The 23873-nt window shown below is 29.4% G+C and overlaps 2 protein-coding genes and 1 non-coding gene across 6 annotated transcripts in view; 2 read left to right on the forward strand and 1 right to left on the reverse strand.

The window, feature by feature from the left end:
• Positions 1-14105, reverse strand: part of LOC140662855 (echinoderm microtubule-associated protein-like 2) — a 38013-nt gene extending 23908 nt beyond the window's left edge. For all 4 annotated transcript variants that reach the window (XM_072886523.1, XM_072886525.1, XM_072886524.1 and 1 more), the window contains exons 1-2: positions 13807-14105; positions 121-225 (exon numbers count right to left, since the gene is read on the reverse strand). In XM_072886523.1, the coding sequence (XP_072742624.1) occupies positions 121-166 (46 nt within the window). In that variant the 5' untranslated portion in view covers positions 167-225; positions 13807-14105. The remainder of the gene's footprint in view (positions 1-120; positions 226-13806) is intronic.
• A 3931-nt stretch (positions 14106-18036) lies between these two features.
• Trnas-cga (transfer RNA serine (anticodon CGA)) lies at positions 18037-18118 on the forward strand. The gene has a single exon. It is a non-coding gene; the product is annotated as a tRNA-Ser (tRNA).
• Positions 18119-18609: 491 nt separating this feature from the next.
• Positions 18610-23873, forward strand: LOC140662818 (MD-2-related lipid-recognition protein). Its single transcript, XM_072886472.1, has 4 exons — positions 18610-18904; positions 21756-21893; positions 23101-23276; positions 23695-23873. The coding sequence occupies exons 1-4, from the start codon at positions 18625-18627 to the stop codon at positions 23776-23778; spliced, it is 678 nt and encodes a 225-aa protein (XP_072742573.1). The 5' UTR covers positions 18610-18624; the 3' UTR covers positions 23779-23873.

Consider the following 23873-nt stretch of genomic DNA (forward strand, 5'->3'; position numbering starts at 1 on the left):
AAAGTGCTGAAATAGAAATGCCCTAATTGTTGCGACAAATAAAGCTTCGTAACTTTGTTGCCATTTTTATATACGCGATTCGTTACGATAGTGTTGTTATTGTGGAAAGCATAATCTTACCCATTTCTTGCGTCGCACTGTGTTCTGAATGCCCGTTTACGCGCATCGTCGACTCCGGACTTTCCTTTTCATACTTATGTAGCACCTTGATTGAAGATCCCGCGTCTACAAAAGAAAAACTATTGAAATATATATTTATAGATTATGTGTATTGTGCATCGGATGCACTTGCACTGCGCGCACGTCATATCCCGTTGCACCAAAATATCACACGCGCTACTTCCTGCGTTTCCTTATTAATTGTTTCCGTAATTACCGGAATGGGATACGCTATTGTTTGAAGATAATGATCTTAGCTAAGGATGCAATCGGTGATTATCGATAGTTGAAATTATCAAGCTTGGAAATTATTATTTTATTAAGAACTTTGCTATGCATTAAAAAATCAATTTAATGGTAAATAAATTGAAAGCTAACAATAATTCAATAACTATTACATATATGTTTTGCTTTTTCAGTAATTTAATATTTATGAAGAATATTATTATACATAATATTTATAAAATAATTATAATATTATATAAAATTCAAAATTCTAAATATAATGAAAAATTATTGTATTTAAAATGTATTCCCTCTTAATTTATTTATATTGAAATGATGTAATAATAAAATTTTTATTATAGGAGATTTTACATGTCGTGTAAAATTCCAATATTTTTTACTTCATTAAGTCGACTTTCGAAAATATTGCACATATAAAAATTTGTACACATATGTCTCTCTCTCTCTCTCTCTCTCTCTCTCTCTCTTTCTTTCATACATCATGTCTGTAATTCTCGATTCTCGATACAGACTTTCTGGCAAAAGGCTAACGGGCGTGTTCGGCCTTTACGTAAGCATCGATCGCGGCCATAAGCAACAAATCTCATAACTTTTAAACGCGCGCACGTTTTCCGCACCGGGTTTTTTGCCCGCGAGCGTGAATTGTCGGCAATTTTGTTCCGAACGAGGAACATGAACGTAAAACGACCTTGGTCAATGAAAACGAATTGCGAGACGTGATGGTGTGAGTGCATAAAGAATTACCAGGGAATGTAGGACGCGTTGCACCTTTCATGTTTACAGCTGCTGTAAGAGAAAAGGCAGCGAACTCTTTTATCAATAATTGAATTCCGAAAGTGAAGAATGCAAGTAAGATTTATGCTTCATAAATTCTGTTATGAACGCGATCAAGTACCACGTACATATACATAAACTTATTATTATTGGATATGTATTGGATATATGGATTAATAAAAGAAGAAATTTTTACAAAACACGTTTGCACGGTTTGAAATATTGCTGTAAAAATTGTTCGTGTGAAAAGATAATTATTATCAAATAATATTAATTTGGATACATTGTTTTTACAAATAAATAATTCTTAATTATAAATTTAGTATTAATATATTACGTCCGAAATTTTCCTACGAATTCTCCGAATAATTTTCTTTGATATTTCGCAGAATGGAAACAGATAAATAAAGGTAAATATATTGGCATGTGTTTTTGCACATATTCTTTGTCACGTTCCGCTTTCGCGCAATTTCTCAATTGCTCGAAAGACATCATCTCATCTTGACGTCGTCATCATCGTAGCCGGCTCCATTTTTACGTCTTATGCGCTCTGCTTTTACGCGTTTGCGACTATCAATATCTACTTCGTTCGAGCGAATGTGTGTCGGAAACGCAAAGAGATCTGAAGAGCATTATCGCGAACTGGGACACGGTGAGTATATTACTCAGCGAATATGGCCAGGATATGTGGCAGACTCGGTTTACAATCTCACTTGATGCAGCCTGACACCGACTATCTTGAATCAAAGAAGCTGCTACAAACTCTGAGTCGTCTGTGTGTAATAATAATATATATAGGAGACGTTCATTTTAGGAATCAAGAGTTTTCAGTGCGATTTATTTACTCATAGGATATTTGAGTTTCTCTAAAACAATTTGTTCTTACTAATTATATTATTACTATAATATTGTAAAAATTATTTTCTGCTTTTTCATCATTAAATTTGAATTAACCGATGATGCAGCATCTTCTTTTGAATTTTATATTAAAATTTAGCCATTTACGGTGCAAATTCACATTATTTTTGACATCTTACCACTATAATTAAAATAAAAAATTTTTCTTTTCGGACAAATCGTTTTAACAGCTACATTATATAAATCTGTGATTTCAGAGTTATACATATATTTTTTCATGAGACTAAAGAAGTTGAAAAAATATTCCAAATTCTATAGAAAAGAGTTAAAATTTCCAAATTCTCTTTCTAGATTAATTGTTTCGATATAATTCTACTTCCTCGAAAAAAAAATGAGTGATCTATCAAAAAATATACCAAGTCTATTTTCGGAAAAGGAAAGGCAAAGGAACGGGAGCGCAAAAGGAGTTCTCGAAGGAGCGATTCGAAACAAAACCAGTAAGCATTGACCCGGCCAGAACACTGCCTTATTGGTACGTAAGACTGGACCCCACTGGTGCTTATTTTACGCGATATCGTTTGTGGCACACACACTGAATGTTGTTCGTCGTAAGCACGCCATATATACGCATTATACATATTACACACGACATGGATAATTGGTTCACTGTTCCATCCGTAGGTAGTCCCCCGTGTTGTTGAGAGCTAATGTTAAGACTCTCTCGAGCTGGTCAAGTGACATTAGACTTACATAAATAGTCGCGCCTACGGTCTTATTATATACATATCGTTTTACGATATCTCTCTTGTCCCTCTGTGTCCAGGTAAACGCCGTTAACTTAACCCCATCGAATCGCAAATAATTACACGATGATTGCATTGGGTTGGCGAAATACCGTTATGTTGCAATTATCTACCATTTAATAAATCGTAGAAATTAGCATAAAGAGTAAGAGTCCACATGTGAGTTACGATCGAGAACTGTGAATACGTCTACATAATGTATGATTGGAAGTGAAACGGTATTTAATTTTTATAACACTTTGGTAATCTACAAAAGCTGCATTCTGTGTGTGCAGCGTATTTCTAATAAATTTGAAATATAAAATAGATCTTTTTGAAAACTATCTGTCAAATTAATCATAATATAAAAGAAAGTAATGGACAATCAAATTACAGTAAATTGTGTAACAGTCTGTGTTTTATAAAATTAAATAAGTTCAGAGAGAGAGAGAGAGAGAGAGAGAGAGAGAGGGAGAGATAGAGAGTTATTAATGTAAATAGATGACACATACAAAAGCAATTTAATAAATAAAATAAGATATATTACATACAGTTATTAAGTTAGACTATTTATTGAATTATCCCTGTATTATATATATTTCAATTATTATTATACAGATTGCACGATGGAAAGAGCGAACTAAACTTTCTATTGTGAGAACATTTTTGCAGCTGTATCCGTTAAATTGAATATACACGGCTTGCTCGCGGCAGAATACCTAATAGGGATATGCACGGGTTGCGGAAATAACGACAAGTCAGGAATGCCTTTCGTAGGTGAGGGCGATTGCGCGTTTTACGCGCTATGACAATGCGAAACGAATTTGCATACACGCGAATTAATGCCATGAGACGGCGAACCAACGACGTCCGGGTGGCGATAGAGCTTAGTTGACTCGAATGAGACTCGTTAAACACAGCTGGTAGTTAACAGACAGTCAGCCGACAAAAGTGGACCAACGTTAGATTTATGGCGATGGGAATACTTGAGGTTTCGCAATATTAACCATTTTATGTCTGTCTTCACACAAAGTAGTTCAAAGTAAAATGTTATAAATCTAGTTAAGCTATCTTTCTTGTATTATAGCGCTATTATAGTGTAATTATAAAGTTTTGCTGTACTATTATTTTGTAATAATATGTTGGATAATCTAGATAGAGATACTTGCGTAAGAGATGATTTGCATTACTATTTTTACAAAATTTACGCATGTAATTCATTAATAATTGATAATTATAATCACGATGGATAGAAAGTATCATGTGATAGCCGATTCGTATCTTGGGTAATTATACGATTCTACTGCGAGGTTGGCGCAACACATCACATGGACGCATTACGTCTAACGAAATGACTAGTTAATTAATCTAGGACATCTTATATAAGCGATATGACTCTGTTAAATTGAACATTCTTAATTAGCCTCTTCAAGAACAACAACGTATAAATGAATAAAATATCATTAAGCAAAATAAACGTCAAATATTTCCATATATATTTATTTACATATTTGCCAAGACTGCTCAGAGATTAATAAATATTTATCAATTTCAGTGTTAACAAATATATACATAAAATACAAAAAATTTTTTATTAAAATAATTTAATTATTTTTCTACTTATATATAATTTCATTTTTCTTCAAATGTTTAATAAAAATTTAAGTATATAAAATTGCATATAATAATAATACTATATAATAATATTAAATGTAATTAATATTCTAAATTGAAACAAAATGAATAATAAATTAATAATTTATTATAAATTTTTGTGAAAAAAATATTAAGTAAGTTAGTGTATGTATGTCATAAAATGTATTTTTATAAGCACGGGAAAAATAAAAACATGATAAACTTAATTTTAATATAACATTTTACACACTCTCACAATCTCACAATCAAAACTGCGAAGATGTTTAACTGCAAGGTAGAACTGCTTTACTTTCTCATAGCGCTACAAGGTACCGCAATTCCGTGTGTTTCCCATCTTGTGTTCGCGTTAATTAATTGCGTGCAATGCACTTTCGCGTCAAACATTCCTTTCGCAATTTATAAATAACTCGTTAGAATATTTTACATCATTAATTATACGTAAATGAATAACATTTTTAAGAACAATAAAAGTAGAATAATGGTATTAAAATGGTAATTAATGAAAAAATAAATTGTTATATGGAGCATAAAAATATATAAGTATGAACATTCTGTACCCCTATTACTAGTAAAAAAGATCTGAAAACAGAGTCTATTAATTAAATCTTGTTTAAAAAATATGTGTTACATTATATTTGTAATAATTTGATGTTGTTGTAGATATGTAGTCAGTGACAAAAACTGCAGGAATAAATCGTCAAATATATTGAAAACAAAGACGTATATTATACTCGGAATAATCGATTCATCGCAACTTCTTTGACTTTGACGAGCCTGGTAATAAGTAGCTTCTCGTTTGTGAACTATATAAAATTCAATTTCCGCAGAAATATATTATTTACATACCTATGTATGATCTCTCTCTCGCTCTCTCTCTCTATATATATATATATGTATATAATCTATATCACTTTGTTTTTTTTATTTTTAACGTTTTTAAGTTTATGTAAATTTCACTATGTGTATATATGCAATTTATAATTATTTCTTCTAAAATAAGAGCTTCTAAAATAAATTAGATGAAGTCTATATCTCTAATCTATTCAAAAATATGTAGACTGTACCTATAATAATATAATATATATAAAATAATAAGAATTGATAAATTATTAAGAATTTTAATATTATTTGCGCAAATATTTTTTAGTTTACTTAACTAATAAAAAATAAATTTGTCTGAATTATTATTGGATGAAAGTATATTATATATGAACGCAAAAATTTTACCAGATTACTCTGTCGCAGTTATCAAATTGTGCGGACGATATTATGTAACTTCATTGCTAAGCATTAAGATAATCTCTTCGGCGTACTCACTGAAGTTTCCTTCCAGTAATATGTAGGTAGATGTTATGTAAATTTCGGCAGCTTATCCACAAAGCGCTAATGTCTATGCGCCTAGTCAGCGCTAAATAAAATGATTATGCACATAGAATCCGCGTCTTTTCAGTTTCTAATCACGCATTTCCCCTTTACGCATGCTGCATCCTTGAGAAATATACTGACGATCTTAACTCTAAATTTGACAACGTACATTATATAAAAAAATATATAAACTTTGCTGATTAAAATTATTAAAATATATTATAATTATGAAAATTATATTTTAAATTATTAGATATTTTTTAAATAATTATTAAATATTTTTTTTAAGTACTAATTATTAAATATTTTAATTTTACTTTCTTTCTTTTACGTGATTTATTGTTATAATTATTTTCTATAAATAATGCATTTCAGAAAATGTCATATTAGAGGATTAAAAAGTCATATTAAAAAAAAAGTCACACGAGAAAAAAATACTAAATCAAATTTTTTTAAAAATATTTTTGAAGCTATCATATATCTTCTTTCCATTTTTTTATTGTAAAATCATTATATATTTAAATATTGTTTTATTTCTTTATTTATATTTCTTAATACATTTCTAATAATAATAATGATAAAAAATTGCATTTAAAAATTTCTTAACATTAAAACTTTAATTTTAATTAATACAACTGCTTAATTTTAAAATGCAGAAATTGAAAATAAATAAAATATACGTAATTGTTGCGATTTAATCTCAATCGGCAAATACGAGTACATATTATGGCAATCACATTAAACCATTCGCGTCTCGTGTTTAGAGTTGTTTCCAGTTAACAAGACGTGGGCGGGTATTATGCAAATTTTGGCACAGCATCCTTCGCGTTAATGGTTAGATCGTGAGGGCATGTGAATAGCGTCGAGATAAATAAATAGGAACAGGCACGGACTATTGTTGATTGTTACTGTAAGAAAGTAAAAAACAGCAACAAAAGAAAACAAAATAGAATATGTATATTAATCGATTAATTTTTAAAATAAATAATTTATATGTTTATAAATATCATTAAATTGTTAAATATCTTCAATTGTTGACTTTGTCACTTAAAATTATTTTGAAAATTCTGTTTACTAATCTAAATATTTGTGAAAATATGTTTAATTATCTAAATATTCTTCATTATAAACTCACGGATGATCGCGCAGCAATTAAAAAATGAAAGATTGCAAGACCTGCTGTGATTTATAAAAATGACACGATCGATGTTATCAGCCCGTTGGGATCCCGTTGTGGAGATTCTCCCGTTCCTGTTAGACGTTAAATCTCGTTCTAGATAACGAGCTACAGCATGATATTATGTAGAAAATTTCGCGTTGTACTTTTTTATGCAAATTCACATTCGCGCAGCAGGTATAGCCTTTTCTTATTTGTCGAACAATGCGGAAAAATTAGTTAGCAAAGATAAGCATTTCTGTAGATAATTATATATTAAAAATTCAAATTATGATTAAGATGTAATTTCATGAATTGAATGGTTTCGAAATTACGTCACATCTCGTCTGGACATTTTCTGAAACGCAAAAATAGCGAGTATTCTTCGCGCATCGATAAATTTAACATTTATATATGAATGCAATTATTTACTTTAAATAAATTCATTATATTTTAATGTCAAGGTCGTACAATATTTATTTTGAGACTCCTTGTATAATAATCACAGATGAATGAATGAGAAAGTAAGTCTCTCTCAAATTTTATAAATAGAAAACTCACTCATGCATATACTTCCATTCATTTTAGTTTACTATTTAAACTGCTTTTACAAACATTAGTTAAAGTTGACTGACTGAACAGAAAACTGGTTTAACCATGTATAACTTTAACTAATGTTTATGAAAACAACTATATATCATCTGTTTTAATCACTTGGAAATAGGCTTATGGTCGGTCATTATATTTTCCCCAAGGCATCAATTCTGGATTTTAATCCAGTTTATCTTTCAGGCCTATTCACGTACTTTGTTGTATACATATTAATACATTGCGTTAAGTAATATATACCAATCAGCGAATATAATCTTAGTTATTCCATGCTCGAAATTATGGCTATTTAATGCTTGCTTGTAAAGTATGAATGTTTAATCCATTACTACAGAGTTAATTTGCAATCGTAATTCCCTTTCTGATTTCGTGTGTTATTTTTAATAGTTTTAATTCTTAATTGTTTTAATCAATATTTTTGATAAAAATAAAATAAAAATATATATTTATGGAAAAATAATTATATATCTTTTTATACATGTATTAATTGAGTACATTAATAATAAAATATATAATTACTAAAATTATCATTAATATTTTTCAATAGTTTTAGTTAGTGACAAATTGAAACTAACACTGTAAACAGTAGTCGAATAAAATGCGTTTTTGATAGGAAATGCATTGAAGTGTTATTCGTACAAGTTGTTTATGAGCTGCGCGAATTAATATCGAGAAAGTCGTGACAGTCGTGTAGAAAAGGTTTACGTGTCAATCTCGCACATGCAAACGCATACCTTACATCGTATTGCAGTTGATTGACCTCTTTGTTCACTGATTCACTCTTTCTGCACAGCGTAGTATAAGTATTTGCATCTATCAAACTCGTGCAATTTATGTGTAAGATTTACAACTCTATGTAATACAGTTTTTTATATGCTATATGATTATTTTTACACGTTATATAATTTCTGTAAATTTATACTCAATTACATCATACTATTTCGTTTATAAAAATAATGAAAATATATACCCAAAGTAAGTAATTAAATTTTTGAGTCTACTTATGTGATTTTACTTTATTCCTATTGTAATAATACATATATATGTTACATCCTTGAATTAATAAATTAAATTTCCTTCATATTTCTTAAAATTAGACTACTTGTTTTTCATGCATTAATTATTACGTTATTAACAGAATTTTTTATAGTCTGTTTATTTATATAATCAATTTTATTATAATATAAAAAATGTATGTTGTATATGTGTGGAATCTCTGTGTAGAAATTCGTGCGCACAATTTCTAAGAATATTTTGTTTCTGTTTGAGATCGAGTCAGTTTAAAGGTGAGTGGTGTTGTGTATCAGACAAGAATTTCCTTGTAAAAGAAAATAAAAGTGCTCATTAATAGTCAGGGTCATTAAATTATAACCATGTTAGGTTATATTTAGAATGGAGGTCGAGAATATTTTGCCAAAAGTTTTCTTCTCTTCACTGTATCATGATCATCTTCTCATCATATTAAATCGACTTGACATTATATAAAAATGCATTGCCTATTTTTAAAAAATTATATTTTTTATTTTATGTAAAATTTTATTAATATGATGTCAACAATTTTTAATAACATGCTATATTTTTCTCGGCATCAAAATGTAACTATTGAAAATGTTTTATAGTTTAAGTAGTATATTTAATTTCTAATTACAAGTTTTACAAAATTGAATAATTGCATTAACTTACAAGCAAATGTATAAATTGTTAAATTATCAAACTATATAGGTATATTGTAGATTCGTTCTATTTTTTATATGCATAATTTATCCGTTATTTGATTTATTTTTTTCTAGTTTTTGCATAAGAATTTGCAAAAAATTCCTTCATTCTACGTAAAGAAATAATCAATGCATCTCTAATATTTTTTCCGCTCAAATTCCGACTAATAATAAGTGCAACTAGTTTTTTAACATTTCAATCTTTTTCGAAATCGGCACGTCTAAATCACGGCGATAATTAAGTGCTGCGAACTTTTGACAGAATCCACGACGACCTTGACATTTATGGCAGGCAGATAATGAGCTTCGACACGAAAATGTGCATCTCTTTTTGTTTGAAATTCCCCCTATGTACGATAAGGAAGCGTGATATCACGTCACGATTTCCTCGTAACTTCCGCCGAGCTAATCGCGATCCCGTGGGAACCTCTGCACCCTATCCTGCGAAATAAATTCATAGGTGGCTGTTAAAGTCCACTACGTACACAACAGAACTGGGGAGAAATAAATTTCTTATCTCAAACATCGTCAGCTTTGTTGCACGGTTATGATCAATATACAATTTATTATTTACTTTTGTTACATATTTTTTCTCATATATATTGTGAAATAAAATTTAATAGAACGTTTGTTATAAAAACAGGATGCACACAGTGCGCAAATGAATGTACAACGTTGGTGAAATTGGTGAAAATATTAATTCACAAATTGGTGGAATTATACAATCTCGTTTCATAAATCTATTAATGCAACATTGCACAAATTTTCATTAATTTTACAAAACCGTAACTCAAGTTTATATACTATTAAGTATAGTATTTTTTTTATAGTATTAACAGTATTTTTACTATTATCACCTTTAATTTATACACAATCTCTCTCTCTTTTTCTCTGTATTAGCAATACACAAACAACTTTTAAACAATCAATTGCATTTTACCGATAATATATAAAAATTTTTCTTGCTTTTAAAGCATCTCTAAAATTTTTTTCAAACATAAGCAATTAAACTTGTTTTCCATCTTCGACCATGGTTGTTGTTGTGTAAGGCTAGAAAGCCAGAAGATTACAAGATATCTCGTTGCAGTCTTAAAACGCAAGAACAAATTTATCAAATCGCTATTTCATTTTCTTGTATATAATCGAGATTCACGGATATAAGGTATTTATAACTAAAATACAAGTAAGAGATATCTTCTTAAGAAAATGCCACATTTTTATAATCTGCTATTCAACTTTAACATAATTGTAGCGAATTTGACATCTGATTGAGTCTCGCATTCGTAGACTGAATCGAATTTGTAAATGCAACCAATCACCATTTATTATATTCGATTTGCAACAGTAATGATATTAACTGGTCGAAATTTATCTATTATACTATTTTCTAACAGTATAATCTAACAGTAATAATTCTTATCCACTTAATCTACCGATGTAATTAAAACCGCAAAAATATATAACTATTGATTACAGGAAACTGAAGAAGCTTGAGTACTTCGAATGATAGACAATAAAAAAATCTAAAGAGAGACTTAAGAAAGACAAAAAGAAAAAAATGGGAAAATCTGAAATTTAAATAGACAATGTAATTTGATGAGAAAGAAACTTTTTATATAATTTCAAAGTTTCCTAGATGAAACATTTTTGAAGTAACTTAAAGTTTCTAAAATTTTTATGTAACGTGATATTATTAACATTGGCATTTTCTCAAAACGTGTGGCAAGTGCCAATTGTTTAAAATAGACTAAAGGATAAATCTTTCGTGCTTATGTGATAGAATCGCCTAACCAACTGTAGCACAGTTGTTATATGTCGCTACTAGGACTTTATTAGTTTTCTCTTTTTATTAGTTTTCTCTCGCGACAAGAACGTCATAAACATGTTGTCTGTCGCGTCATTCGCATCATTCCAGCTCGCTCACGCGAACGACACGATGCAAGCATATTGAAAACACGTTTTCCTATCGTCATTCGTACGGTCACTAGCTATAATTAGTCGTTTCGCACGTCGCGTTATCTTGCGCGAGAGCGCGAATAACCGACGTGATTGCGTCGCGTCGCAATGACGAGATAGCTATTTCCGTCGTCGATAACGAAAATCGAGCTTCTTTCGGAATTACGGTAGTGACGTGACCATTTTTCCTCCGGTAAACCGTTATGTTCCGCTTTTTCGTCGCCTCGTGAGAGTCTCATTCTCCGCACGTCACGATTTAGACAATGGCGAGAGAAATTACGCCGATGAATGTTGTGAGAAACCCGGTGAGTGGTGTTGGCTCATTGTCAGAGTAGATCGCATAAATTGGCTCGAGATCTTTGGTTCCGTTTTAATCCTGAATACGCCAAATACGCAAGTGCGAGTTAGGACAATTTGAAACTAGAAAACGCGCGCGATTTCTCCGCAAAAACACATCCGCGTGACCCCTATTTCACCTAATTTTATAGAATTGAAGAAGCGCCAGAAAATAACATTTATGTGTCGACACATTCAGAATTGTGAGCTATAATGGAATGTCATATTTTTTTTGTGTATAAGAGAAAGAACGAAAGATATATTTGTTTGTTTACAAATCCTTTTACACGGACATTTGCGGACTTTATTCTAAAAACAAGGTTCATTGCATTTGCGTAAACAGTTTGCATTTTATTTTACCGCTTATCTGATAAGAAATAAGATAATTGTGCTACAACAGACTTGTCGAAAATATGAATAAATTTTTTTATTATATAATTTTTCTTTCAAGAGTCTGTTTCTTAAAGAATTTAAAAGAAAATTATTATGTTACGAATAATTTATGGGAAATGTTTACTTAAGAAAATTTACTTTATGTGTTTTAACTTTATGTAAAAAGGACTTACCGTTACATTTTCCATCAAAATATTAGCGGAATAATTATTAAAGGGAGGCTATATTGTTTCCCGTAAAGCATTTCGTAACGCTCGCGTGAACAGCTGAGTTTTCTCCTCAGTCTTATCGAATTATCGCGTCGACAGTTTGTAACAACTTTAAAACTCCATCTCATGCAAAGTTTTGCTAAACGATTTCGTGTAAAGAAGAATGCGGCATGCGCAAAGTGCGCAATATGTTAATAATACATATTCGTGATAGAAATAAAATTTTTCATGCTTGTATAATTCCAGATTAAATGTATGTATATAAATTCAATATAATTTGGCGATAAAATCGCAACGTAACGATTTTTTAACATATAATTGTAAATAAATGCAATATTGTGAATAATGAAATAAAATAAAACAATCGATGGAACTTTATATATTTAATGATATTTAAATATTTTTTAAATATTTTTTAATAGAGAGAGAACCAGAAAGAAAGAGAGAGAAGCTGTTCCTCTCTTTCTCTCTTTTTCTCTTTCTCTAGAAAAATTGATTCATAGATAATTCACAGACACGGTAGATCTATATCATTGATATTATTGTATACATATGTATATAGAATACATGTTTTGATATATTTTAGAATTTTTGATTAATGTAAATAAAAAGTTTGCGAAAAGTTAAAAGACTTTTTTATCGAGCGACATGATCAACTTTCTACGATTAACAGCATTGCTGATGCATTACCTGTAATTATCTATGTATATGTACTGCTATAACATCTTGAGGTAGAAACAGTTATTAATCGCAAAGAAAGCACTGTATTATTTTAAATAAATGTGATTAAATATGTTTGGATTTTCTGATGCTTTTTAGCAAGTTTTGATATAAATTATAATTATATACAAAATACAATATTGAAAATCACATCTAAAAAGACTTTCAGTTACAAATTCTTTTATTAATTTTGAAGATAACTTTTTCTTTCAGTTTAGAGTTTCAATCTATTTAATAAAAAATTTAATTTACGATTAGTTAACACAAAATATTTAATAATAAAGATTAAATTATTGCAATTAAAAATAATTTTAAATTGAAAACTTCTATTCAAAGAAATTCAACACTAAATTCAGGAAACAATTTATCATTAGAAAAAAATGTGCATTTTAGATAGATTATTCGTATACATAGCAATTAATTAATTTACATTACCTCATTAAATAACAATTAAAATTGTAAAAATATTTAATAATGAGGATTATAAATCGCATTTAATCATGTTTCCTAATTGCATTTTTGTTATAGAGAGTTCCGTTAGGAAATTTGTCACTAGGAGAAAGTACATTTTTTTCATATCATGTTATCTATGTACACAAACATCGCGTTACCTTCTATAAATTGAATCACCTTTCAAATTCAAACTTATCGCATAAGATCTACTTAAAATATATCAGTTGAATCTCGCTTCTATAAGCCACAGGCGATCTCTTTTTCCATTCTCGTTTCTAATGCTCCAATAAATAGATCATTATACGAGCGATCGGGTTCTCACGCGCGCGACTATCGATCTCGCCTGTCTCTTGCGAAAACGCGCAAATACACGAAGGCAAATTGCGAGAGCAATTTCCACATACGATCGACATACGTACCTGGTTAGAATCGCGAAAATCCACGCGAGCGAAGATTCCTCCTCGGGGAACCGAGGCGACCGAGTTCTCCTGGCCAGCAGCGATCCGCGCGAGGATATTTCCGCGAGTTATTTGCATACAATCCGGAGACGGCGGTTCAGGAATCCGCGGAAAGCGCGACCGACCGGTTAGCTTCCCCGCCTTCCTTCCTTCCTTCCTTCTTCCCTCCTCTTCGTCTCCGTCTGGTGCGGAGCGTCCTGTTTCTCCAGGTCGAGGGCGAGGGGGCCCCGTTTGGAGGATCCCTTCCTTCCGGTTTCTCCTCCCGGATGTAACAGAATTCCTTGACAAGGATGAAACGGAGAATTGGCGAAAATCGTCGACTAGACGCGCGGGCGCGTGAGTGGAAGAATACTTGGAGAACGGAAAGTTGTCGTCGCTTCGTCGGCAACGACGGGCGAAAGGTGCCGCACGGTCGAGAACCCAGCAAGTACTGCTGAGGCCAACAGGTGAGCCATGCCAGCGGTTTACGGCCAGTGGTGTATCACGCTGGTATCCTGCCGAGGGCAAGGTGCGATGCCAGGAGCGTAATCTGCCGCTCTAAACTTCACCTGGCACGTCGCGTCGTTTGCCTGTTTACTGCTTCCGATCGAATTGACAAGAATGAGAGAGGACAGCGTATAAAAGTTGCATTTCTATATCTGAGAAGCAGAAACATGCATGTTTGAAAATCTATTTAGAAGTTTTCAAAATTATGGAATCATATTGTAGATATTGATATTTCAAACAAATTACATAAAATACAAAGATTATGCGCTTTGTGCATTTAGTCTGTGATTGAATTTTATAAATTAATATAATATTTATTAATAATGCAAAAATAATTTCACACAGAAACCATAATCAAATTCAGAAATAAATTAAAAAAAACTAAGATTTCTGGCCATGATCTTTTTTACAATTAAAATTATAAGGAGAAGTTATTTTGAATCGTAACATTTTTATTTATACTTGTATACAATATACTTGTATACAATATAAAATACTTGTCGAATTTGTAAGCTTAAGAGATTAACAAGAATGACAAATAATCAATAAAGACTGACATAATAGGTATATTGAATAATTATGAAATATTATAAAATATTGCAATCCTTGTTGAATCGATCTTGAATTAAGTTGTAGAGCTTTACGGAAGAGAACCGGTTCTCTTCGAATCCGGAAGAAACATATGTCGAACAAATGTTCCCGCATAATTCACTGACGCTCCGCCGGTTCTCATAAATATCGACGCGATCACGATTTCCGACACGAAGTTTCTGCATCCGCATTTCTATATGACACGCGTAGTTTACATTCATTCGCGCGTAGCAAATACGCGGCTACGAATTTTGTTTGTCAAAATTTTCGCGAAACAACATCGCCAAGATTCTAGAAATAAAGAACCAAAGTCGAAGTAATAACAATTGCAAAATCAATAATAAATTATATCAAAATCTTGTAATTTTTTTTGTATTTTACATTTCAAATGGATGTTATGTAAACAACTTACCGATCTTTTGTCACTATTGTGATTTATCAAGTTATTATAGTGCATTGAAATACGAAATTAAATTTGTAGTTATATTTTAATTTACAATAGTAATTAATGCCATCTTACTGTCACTACTTAAGTATTTATTTGAAAACTATAACTTTTTTGTATTCATGAGACTAGACTCCCTGACGGCATTAAAGGCGGCGAAGAATGCGAGTTATTGCGTTTTTTTAACTAATATGCACATTCTATAGTTAATTTAATGCACCAGCTACTGCCTCATTATGTATTTTATAGCCGCGTCGTAATCTACTATTAATGTCCCATGAATGGAATTCCACGGATAAAATTTTTCATAGAAAAATTAATGCATATATACTTTTAAGCACAAATCCTCTATCTTATTTGATTATTAAAATAAATATGTAATAAAATATCAGATTTACTTATTTAACTATAATAATAAAAAATAATAGTTTCTTTATAAATAGAATTTGTTCATAATGCATTCACGACAGTTATTTGGAATATTTTTCTTTCATATAGATATTATTTAATATACAAATTATAAAATTACGACGAAAATAACATATCTACTCAACATAAAATTGCTTAAAATCCTTAATCGATCATTTATTGTTTCAATATACGCAAGCAAATATATTTAAAGATTAAAATAAAAGGCAACAGGAGATCTAAATATATAATACATATTAAAATACTTTACAATAAACAAAATTTGTTATATCGAATGTATGTAGTCTAGCACTTAACATTGCCTGACTTCCTTTAATGGCTTTCTTTCTCGTGCAAAGTAAAAGTGCTCGTAGCGTCGAAAAACGTCCGGCCGCTTTTGCACAACCTTCTTATTCAAATCACCTAGCCGATTTCGCATTCCGAAAGTGCTTCACGGAGCCATCACTTTATTATCCCGCAAGTTGATCCTTTCGACCCGCCCACGCCTTCCGTATAATTTTCACAAGTCGTTTCTATTTCTTGCGGTGATTATAGCATTCGAATGACATAATCAAAGCGTGAAGACCGTCACGTTTTTTACGCGTGGGAATGGTCCATTCTTCTATGGCGCCTATGTACATTTTTTAATATGTAATATTATATACTTAATATGTACATAAAATGTTTTGCAATCTTTTAAATATCAAGATATAATGAGTAAGCATAAAGAAAATAATCTTCAATATCTTCTGTCAATAATACATCAAAGAAAGCTGTTATATATGTTGTCAATTTTTAAAACAACATATATTCAAAGTTATTATTATATTATATATAATATTTAAGAATATATAGGCAGATTAATTTCAATTTATTTAAAACTAGACAGTATGATCTTAAATTCTTATCACGTTGGCGTATCCATATCGGAGCAGACTTATCTTATATCTGTTTGCGTCATAATCTCGCTGACGCAATTTATGTCATTATGAATTATATCGATATTATAAAAATAATCTATTACAAGTTAAATTATTGTTATCTCCTTATCACAAACAAACTTTAAAAAAATAATTGTTATTGCTTTACATTATCTGTATTATGTGTATAATATTTGGAATACATCATTATTTTTAATGTACGCGCAGAATCATTAACGTTATGCTTTATTTTATTTTATTTGATGTTACAATACACATTAATGAAAATTACATATTATATTAAAATACAGATAAATTAACTTAAAATATCATTCGAAATATCGTTGTGAAAATTGACATATGAAGATTAATGACATATAAAGTTATAAATTTTTTAATTTTACATATTATTATTTACATTTATGCTAACTTCTAAATTATGGCTTCTAATTATAAATTATTTATATTATTAATAGAAAGAAAAAACATAATAGGATTCACAAATATCTTGAATTAATTACAAAGCCAATGTATAAAAAGTTTCTACTTATTATTAAATAATTTACATAAACTTTTTAAATGTAAAAACACATTAGCTATTAATAAGAAATTGAAAAATTAAGCAATAAAAAATAAAATTAACTTATATTATGGAAATTATATTTTTTTTACTTAAAATATAATTTTTAAATTATATAATTTAATTTATTTTTTCTTTTCTAAATTATGCATTAGGTATTTCAAAAATATAAGTCTATTTAAAAAACAAATTAATACAAAGTCATCACTCATGTACATATTGTTTTTGCATTAGATTACCGATGGAGAGAGTTTAACAAGAAAAGAAACGTATCATTTATTGATAGTTTCCCGACAGATGCCGCCATCTTAAAAGATTTACAAGAATATATTATTGAATTTTTGAAGCCACTAATACACAGAGACCAATAATTCATCTACCACAGAGATAAAAAAATTAATATATATATATAAATATAACATATGCAATAATATAAATGTATATGATAGATGCTGATTTCAATTTTTCAAGTAAAGTTATATATTGTAATTCTATCTGCATTCTATTCTGCATTTAAAATTTTTAGCAAAAATATTGTAAAAAATCACAATTCTATTTTTATCTTAACAAATTTTTATATACACATATATTTTTGTAATAATTAATATATTTTTTTATGAAATTTATTTGATATCATTAATAAACAAATACATTTTTATATATAGTGTTGTATCAATATATTTTTTCTAAAATAAATTAACATTGTTGTTGGAATGACAAATGTGCTTTATGTACGTTAATACATAATCATGATACCAATAGCTGCGGTGTCCGAGTGGTTAAGGAGTTGGACTCGAAATCCAATGGGCTTTGCCCGCACAGGTTCGAATCCTGTCCGCAGCGTTTATTTTTTTTTCTTTCAATCTTTCTTATATTGCCCTATATAATATTTATGGCATTAATACATTATATATATGTACATAATTATCCTGTCAATATTTTTTATTATTATCGTTTTTAATCGTTTTCTATCGCCTGACACTTTGTATCGTTGCATGGCTAGCTTGTACGCTGTACGTTGTTTAATATAAATTATAAATATTTTTATCTCTCAGTAAAAAGTTATAAAATATTGGTACATGATTATAAAAGTATAAATCTATCATACAATTAAATGAAAACGCTGGTACATTAAAAAAATATTTTAGAATATGCTTAACAATTCATATTTACATGAGAAACAGTATGCGTAGATAATATCCTTTGTGAGATTAGATATAATGGTTTCGATTATCTTTAAGAGAGAATCTTACGAACACAAAAAAAAAAAAAAAATATCAAAATTTAGTTTCTTTCTATTTTACTTCGGATATGAAAGATTATCGTTCGTTACTTATTAGTCATCGGCAATGGGAACGGAAACTGTTAAACGATCTGCTGAAAGAAAAAACACGAGCATGGCGAATAAGTTCCGTTGTGATAAAGACACTATCTTAATTGACCTACGGCCCCTCTACCTTTCCCTCCCGCTTCATTATCTGCCTCTGTGTGGACTGACCCTCACGTCAGTCTTCTTTCACTTAGCTACGAACCATCCATCGAAGATGATCCGCAACACCGCAGTCTTCCTGATCCTGACTGTGTTCGCGGTTTACGCAGAAGTTGTACACTGGACGCCATGTCCTGAAGGTGAGTATCTCTTCTTTACACAAATCGCGAATTACTAATTAAACGGAGAGAGTTCGGTAATAATGTCAAAAAAAATAAAATAGCAGCATATTTTTTTGCTTATGTTAGCATAATATTGTCAACGACTCTTGATCGTACAATTGGCGTCAATCGCGTCGAGAAAGTCGGGGAAAAATATGGGGGTTTAAATCCTTCGACAGATATACGATTGATCACGTGTTTTTTATCGTTCTCGGAGCGACGAACTCTGATTTAACGCGATTACCATATCGAACCGTGCGGGCGCGTAAATAAATCGGGGATATCTAAACCTAAAAATGTGGGACTGTTTGCGACGACTTTTATTCGTGCATTTTTATTTCCAGCTTTAATCCATCTATGTATTTCCGAAATGAGATTATTTGTGAGCTTGATACATTGCCACTGTGAAGTATTCTTTTTATCAATTTCAATGCATGTGCATTATTTGTCTCAAATTTTATTGAGATAATCTCTTTCGAGGCTCTTGTGAGTTCTGAAATTCACTGTCAGTACTGAAATTCTATACGTAACGTGAACTATAGATTTTCAATACTGCCAGTGAATTTCGAAACATAGCCCACGAATACAATACGTTCCAAAAATTATTTCTTATCTCAGAAAAGAATTTAATTAAAAGAGTTAAGAAAACTAAAAAATTTATATTGTATAATATGTATTAGCGCTTATTACTATTTTGACAGAAATTTAATTATTTTAAATTATAAATTTTTTTATAATATTATCCTTAAAAATATCGTTTTGAAGGATTGTTTCATATTTAAATATTGCCAAAAAAATTATGCATAATTGATTTAATTAAATTTTAGATTCGCTATATTTTGCAAAACTTCGAAATATACAATATTCTTGTACAAATATTGTATCGAATATTGTATGGCAATATACGAAATCCTAACATTAATCGTAACATAAATAAATGAATTATTGTAAGATTTTGATTATTGAAGATTTAGAGAATGCATTATTCACATTAAAGATTAAATTATGTTATTACAGCATAGCTATTTTAAACAATAAATGACCTATAAACATGCGAGCGAGCGAGAGAGAAAGACGAAGATTGAAGCAATAATGCCTCTTCTACGCAAACAAAAGAGGGATTGTTAGACTGAAATAGCATCACCTCAATTTTAGTCTTTCTTTTTCATTTATTAATTACGTGAGTTATAAACCTTTCAATAAAATATGCTTAAAGTTTATAATAATTTTGTTCTTTTTTAATAAAAATTTTTAGTAGTTTCATTAAAAAGAAGAAGACATTTTTTAAATGTTTTATGCGTCGTCTACAATGGCAGCAAGCAGTACAGAGTTCAGAATAAGCAGTAAGCAGTACGAAATGGGATTCGTTCATTTCGTCGGGAGTAACGAAATGAACGAATCCCTTTTCATACTGCTTACTACTTACTCTGAACTCTGTACTGCTTGCTGTCATTGTAGACGACGCATTATACTTTTGATTTTATAAAAGATAAATTCTTAATTTTATAGAAAATTTATTTCAAATATTGTTTACTATATTGGAAAAATTAAAAAAGTCGTAATCAATTTAATGACGACAATCAAATGTATATGTATTGAAAAATTTATTCAACACTGTTACAAACATATATCTAGATTGATTGAACTGAATTGAAATATTGACTTTGATACTGACAGAGGAAAAATATATTTAATTCAAAGTTAATTCATATTGTGAAATACTATTGAACCGATAATGAAGTAATGTTTATTTAAAGTTACAGAAAGTGGAACGCATTAAATGATAAATTAATACGATAATAGGATAATACGATAATACAAGAAAAACATTATCATTCCAAGAATAAAACGTTTAAAAGAAATATCGAAGCTAAAAACTTACGCGAAATTCTTCCGCGATAAGTGTTTGATAAAAGCGAGAATTATTACAAATGAAAACAGCGTCAAAGACATGAATTTGTTATATAATTGAATACATTGAATTTGTTAATGTTATTAGTTGAAAAGAGCAGTTAAACAACTTTCCAAATAAAATAGTTTGGGAAAAATTCTGTTAAATCAATGAAACGGCGAAACTTTGATATAGATAAAGGTGATACTTTTTTGGGCTGAAATATAATTTAATAAATTTTCTACAAATATGTATTCACCCCGAATATTGGCAAAAGTTTTTTCCACGTATTGTGTAATTTATAACCGAATTATCCCTACAGAATGAACCAAACATCCGGTATGTCATTTCATAAAAAAAATAAGAAGATTAAGATGCAAAAATCATTTCGCTTCATCTAGACTTATTGTTAGATGGAAACTTCTCGTTGGATCGTTTCAAACTACTTTACGCTGATCCGCAAAAATTGCGCCATTGATGACACGTGCCGCTTGCATATTCTTTTTATGTTTGTTTTGCTACAATTTGTGCAAGCTTATCTCATTAATTCTTATTTACTTCTCTATCTAGAAAGAGAAACAACATTATACGGATTATAAAAAGATACATAAAAATAAGTCAAGAATAAATATAATACCCTCTATTTGATTCATAGCGTAAATAAAATAATATTTTCTTTTTACATATTTTATATAAACTATCTATTTATAAAAGGAACTTAAAATAGAATTTAGAGATAACTTAAAAATTGAATAAAAAATAAAATAATCTGTATTCTAATTCTCATTTAATACTTTTAACATATCTTGATTAGTTTTTATTCTTAATGCCCTATTGTTATTTAAATTATGGGCGATAAATGAAATGTAAGAATTTCAAAAGACATGCATATAACTTTTTAAATATATTTTCTATGAAATCTTATCATCTATGTTTCAGTTGACTATGTCGATAATGACACTTCCGTTTGTACTATACATGAAGTAACTGTAGATCCATGCAGAGAAGCTGAAGAAAGAAAGCCATGTTCCCTAAAAAAGGGTCGTAATGCAAGCATAACTTTTGACTACACTACCCGTAAGTATAATCAAAGCTTTTTTAGACGTTTTATTCATATTATATAAAATAATAAAAATGTATTGCAGGAACATCAATTAGACAATTTCAAACTTTACGCGTTAGAAATAAGCAAATTGGTCATGCTATTCACTTATACAATATGCATATTTTAAATTTAACTTGATATATATGCAGAAGACATATCGAAAAATAAAATATGTAGCAATAACAATAATTAAAAAAATTGTTACAAATAGAAGCAGTAATATGTTCTGATAAAATATTATTAATTACAAAGACTTTTAAAATAATAGTATTAACAAACAAACAAATAGGAAATTAGCGACAACAAGAAAAATCAATGTATTGGTCCTAATATTTCACGTGATAACATTTATAAAAATCAATACTTTGAAATACAAATCAAATATTTTGTAGTAAAAAATAATTTATGTAAACTTAAGAAATGCTCTTAAATCTTTATTTCATTTTTAAAAATATTCTTTACTCTGGATTAAAAAATATCAATCTTAATACTTCAAGGCTATAAGCTACTTTTTAATTTTATTTTTATATGTGTAGATTCTTCGTAAAAATTAGGACCCAATTTGTACAATTTGTTACGGGATCAAGTAAGTAAAAAAAGTATATATAAATCTATATCCGAAAAATTTTTTTATTAAAAAGTTATAAAGTGATAAAATTATTATTCTTTATTAGAAAGTTCAATAATAAGATAATTCAATAATAGCGTGATTATTTACAGTGATTACGGCAGATGTTAAAAAATTTTCCCTTCTGCAGGTTTCCATTTGTCTTACTAATGATTGTCAAACTCTTTCAAATATTTCTATCGTATTGGAAATAGTTGTAGTGTATTTGTAATGCATTTTTTGCTTTTAAAGTTGAGCCTCTCTGTTTCTGTCAGTTGCTCGTAAACTGTTTTGCATAGCCCCAGACAAAACGTGTAAACAATAAGTGTCACACGTGACACCGAGAATTATCTGTTTTTGAGTCAACAATTTTGTCTAACAAGTTATAAAAACATTTTTACTCGTGAATTTTTAAACGGTTATAACTTTTAAATAAAGTATTTTTGGATATTTAAGTTTATATGAACTTTTTTCACCTATTCGATCTCATTAACACACGGCATAATTCTAATCTTTTTTTTCGGACATCCTGTATTACAATGTATTAATAATATATGTATATTTTATTTCAGATTTCAATAGTGAGACGTTACTGAGTAGAGCATATTGGGCTTCGGAAATCGTGGACTTGCCATTTTTAGGCATGCCACTTGATGCTTGCTCATCCAACTGCACTATTTGTCCAACTACGCCTGGTGTAAGACAAACATACACGGTGTTGTTGCCTATCTCTAAGAAATTCCCTTCGGTAAATAATTTTCTAATTTTATTGCAATTATTCGCTATTTATATTTTTATTTTATACTACATTTATATATATATATATATATATATATATATATATATATATATATATATATAATTCTAGACATTTGAAAATGCATACTAATTTATCACAACTATTTTCTTTTCAATTTTATTTTTTATGTAACAGTTTTACGTATATATAATTCATATGAATATTAATTGCATATAGGTTCTTGCATTAAAATCTATTTAAATATGTAAGTTCAATATTTAAATACAAATAACAAATTAATTAGAAATATAAAACCTAAATGTAATTTGAGATGTAGAAAAATGGTTTACAATATATAAATATTTTTTGCGTAGAAAGAAAACAATCAATCTTAAAAAATGTTATTTGAAACATCTTTTTATTACAGCGGACGTATGATCTTAAATGGAAACTGTGGGGTGCCGAAGAAAAACTGTGCTGTTTTATGTTCCAAATTAAATTGGTGAAGTGAAGTTGTTGTTCTTAAATCTAATGTGTCATCCTTGTAATGATTATAATTCGCCGATCAATAATTTAATCAAATAAATGATATATCCGTATAAATAA

The sequence above is a fragment of the Anoplolepis gracilipes genome, chromosome 2 (genome assembly GCF_047496725.1).
Source record: "Anoplolepis gracilipes chromosome 2, ASM4749672v1, whole genome shotgun sequence".
NCBI classification, from domain to species: domain Eukaryota; kingdom Metazoa; phylum Arthropoda; class Insecta; order Hymenoptera; family Formicidae; genus Anoplolepis; species Anoplolepis gracilipes.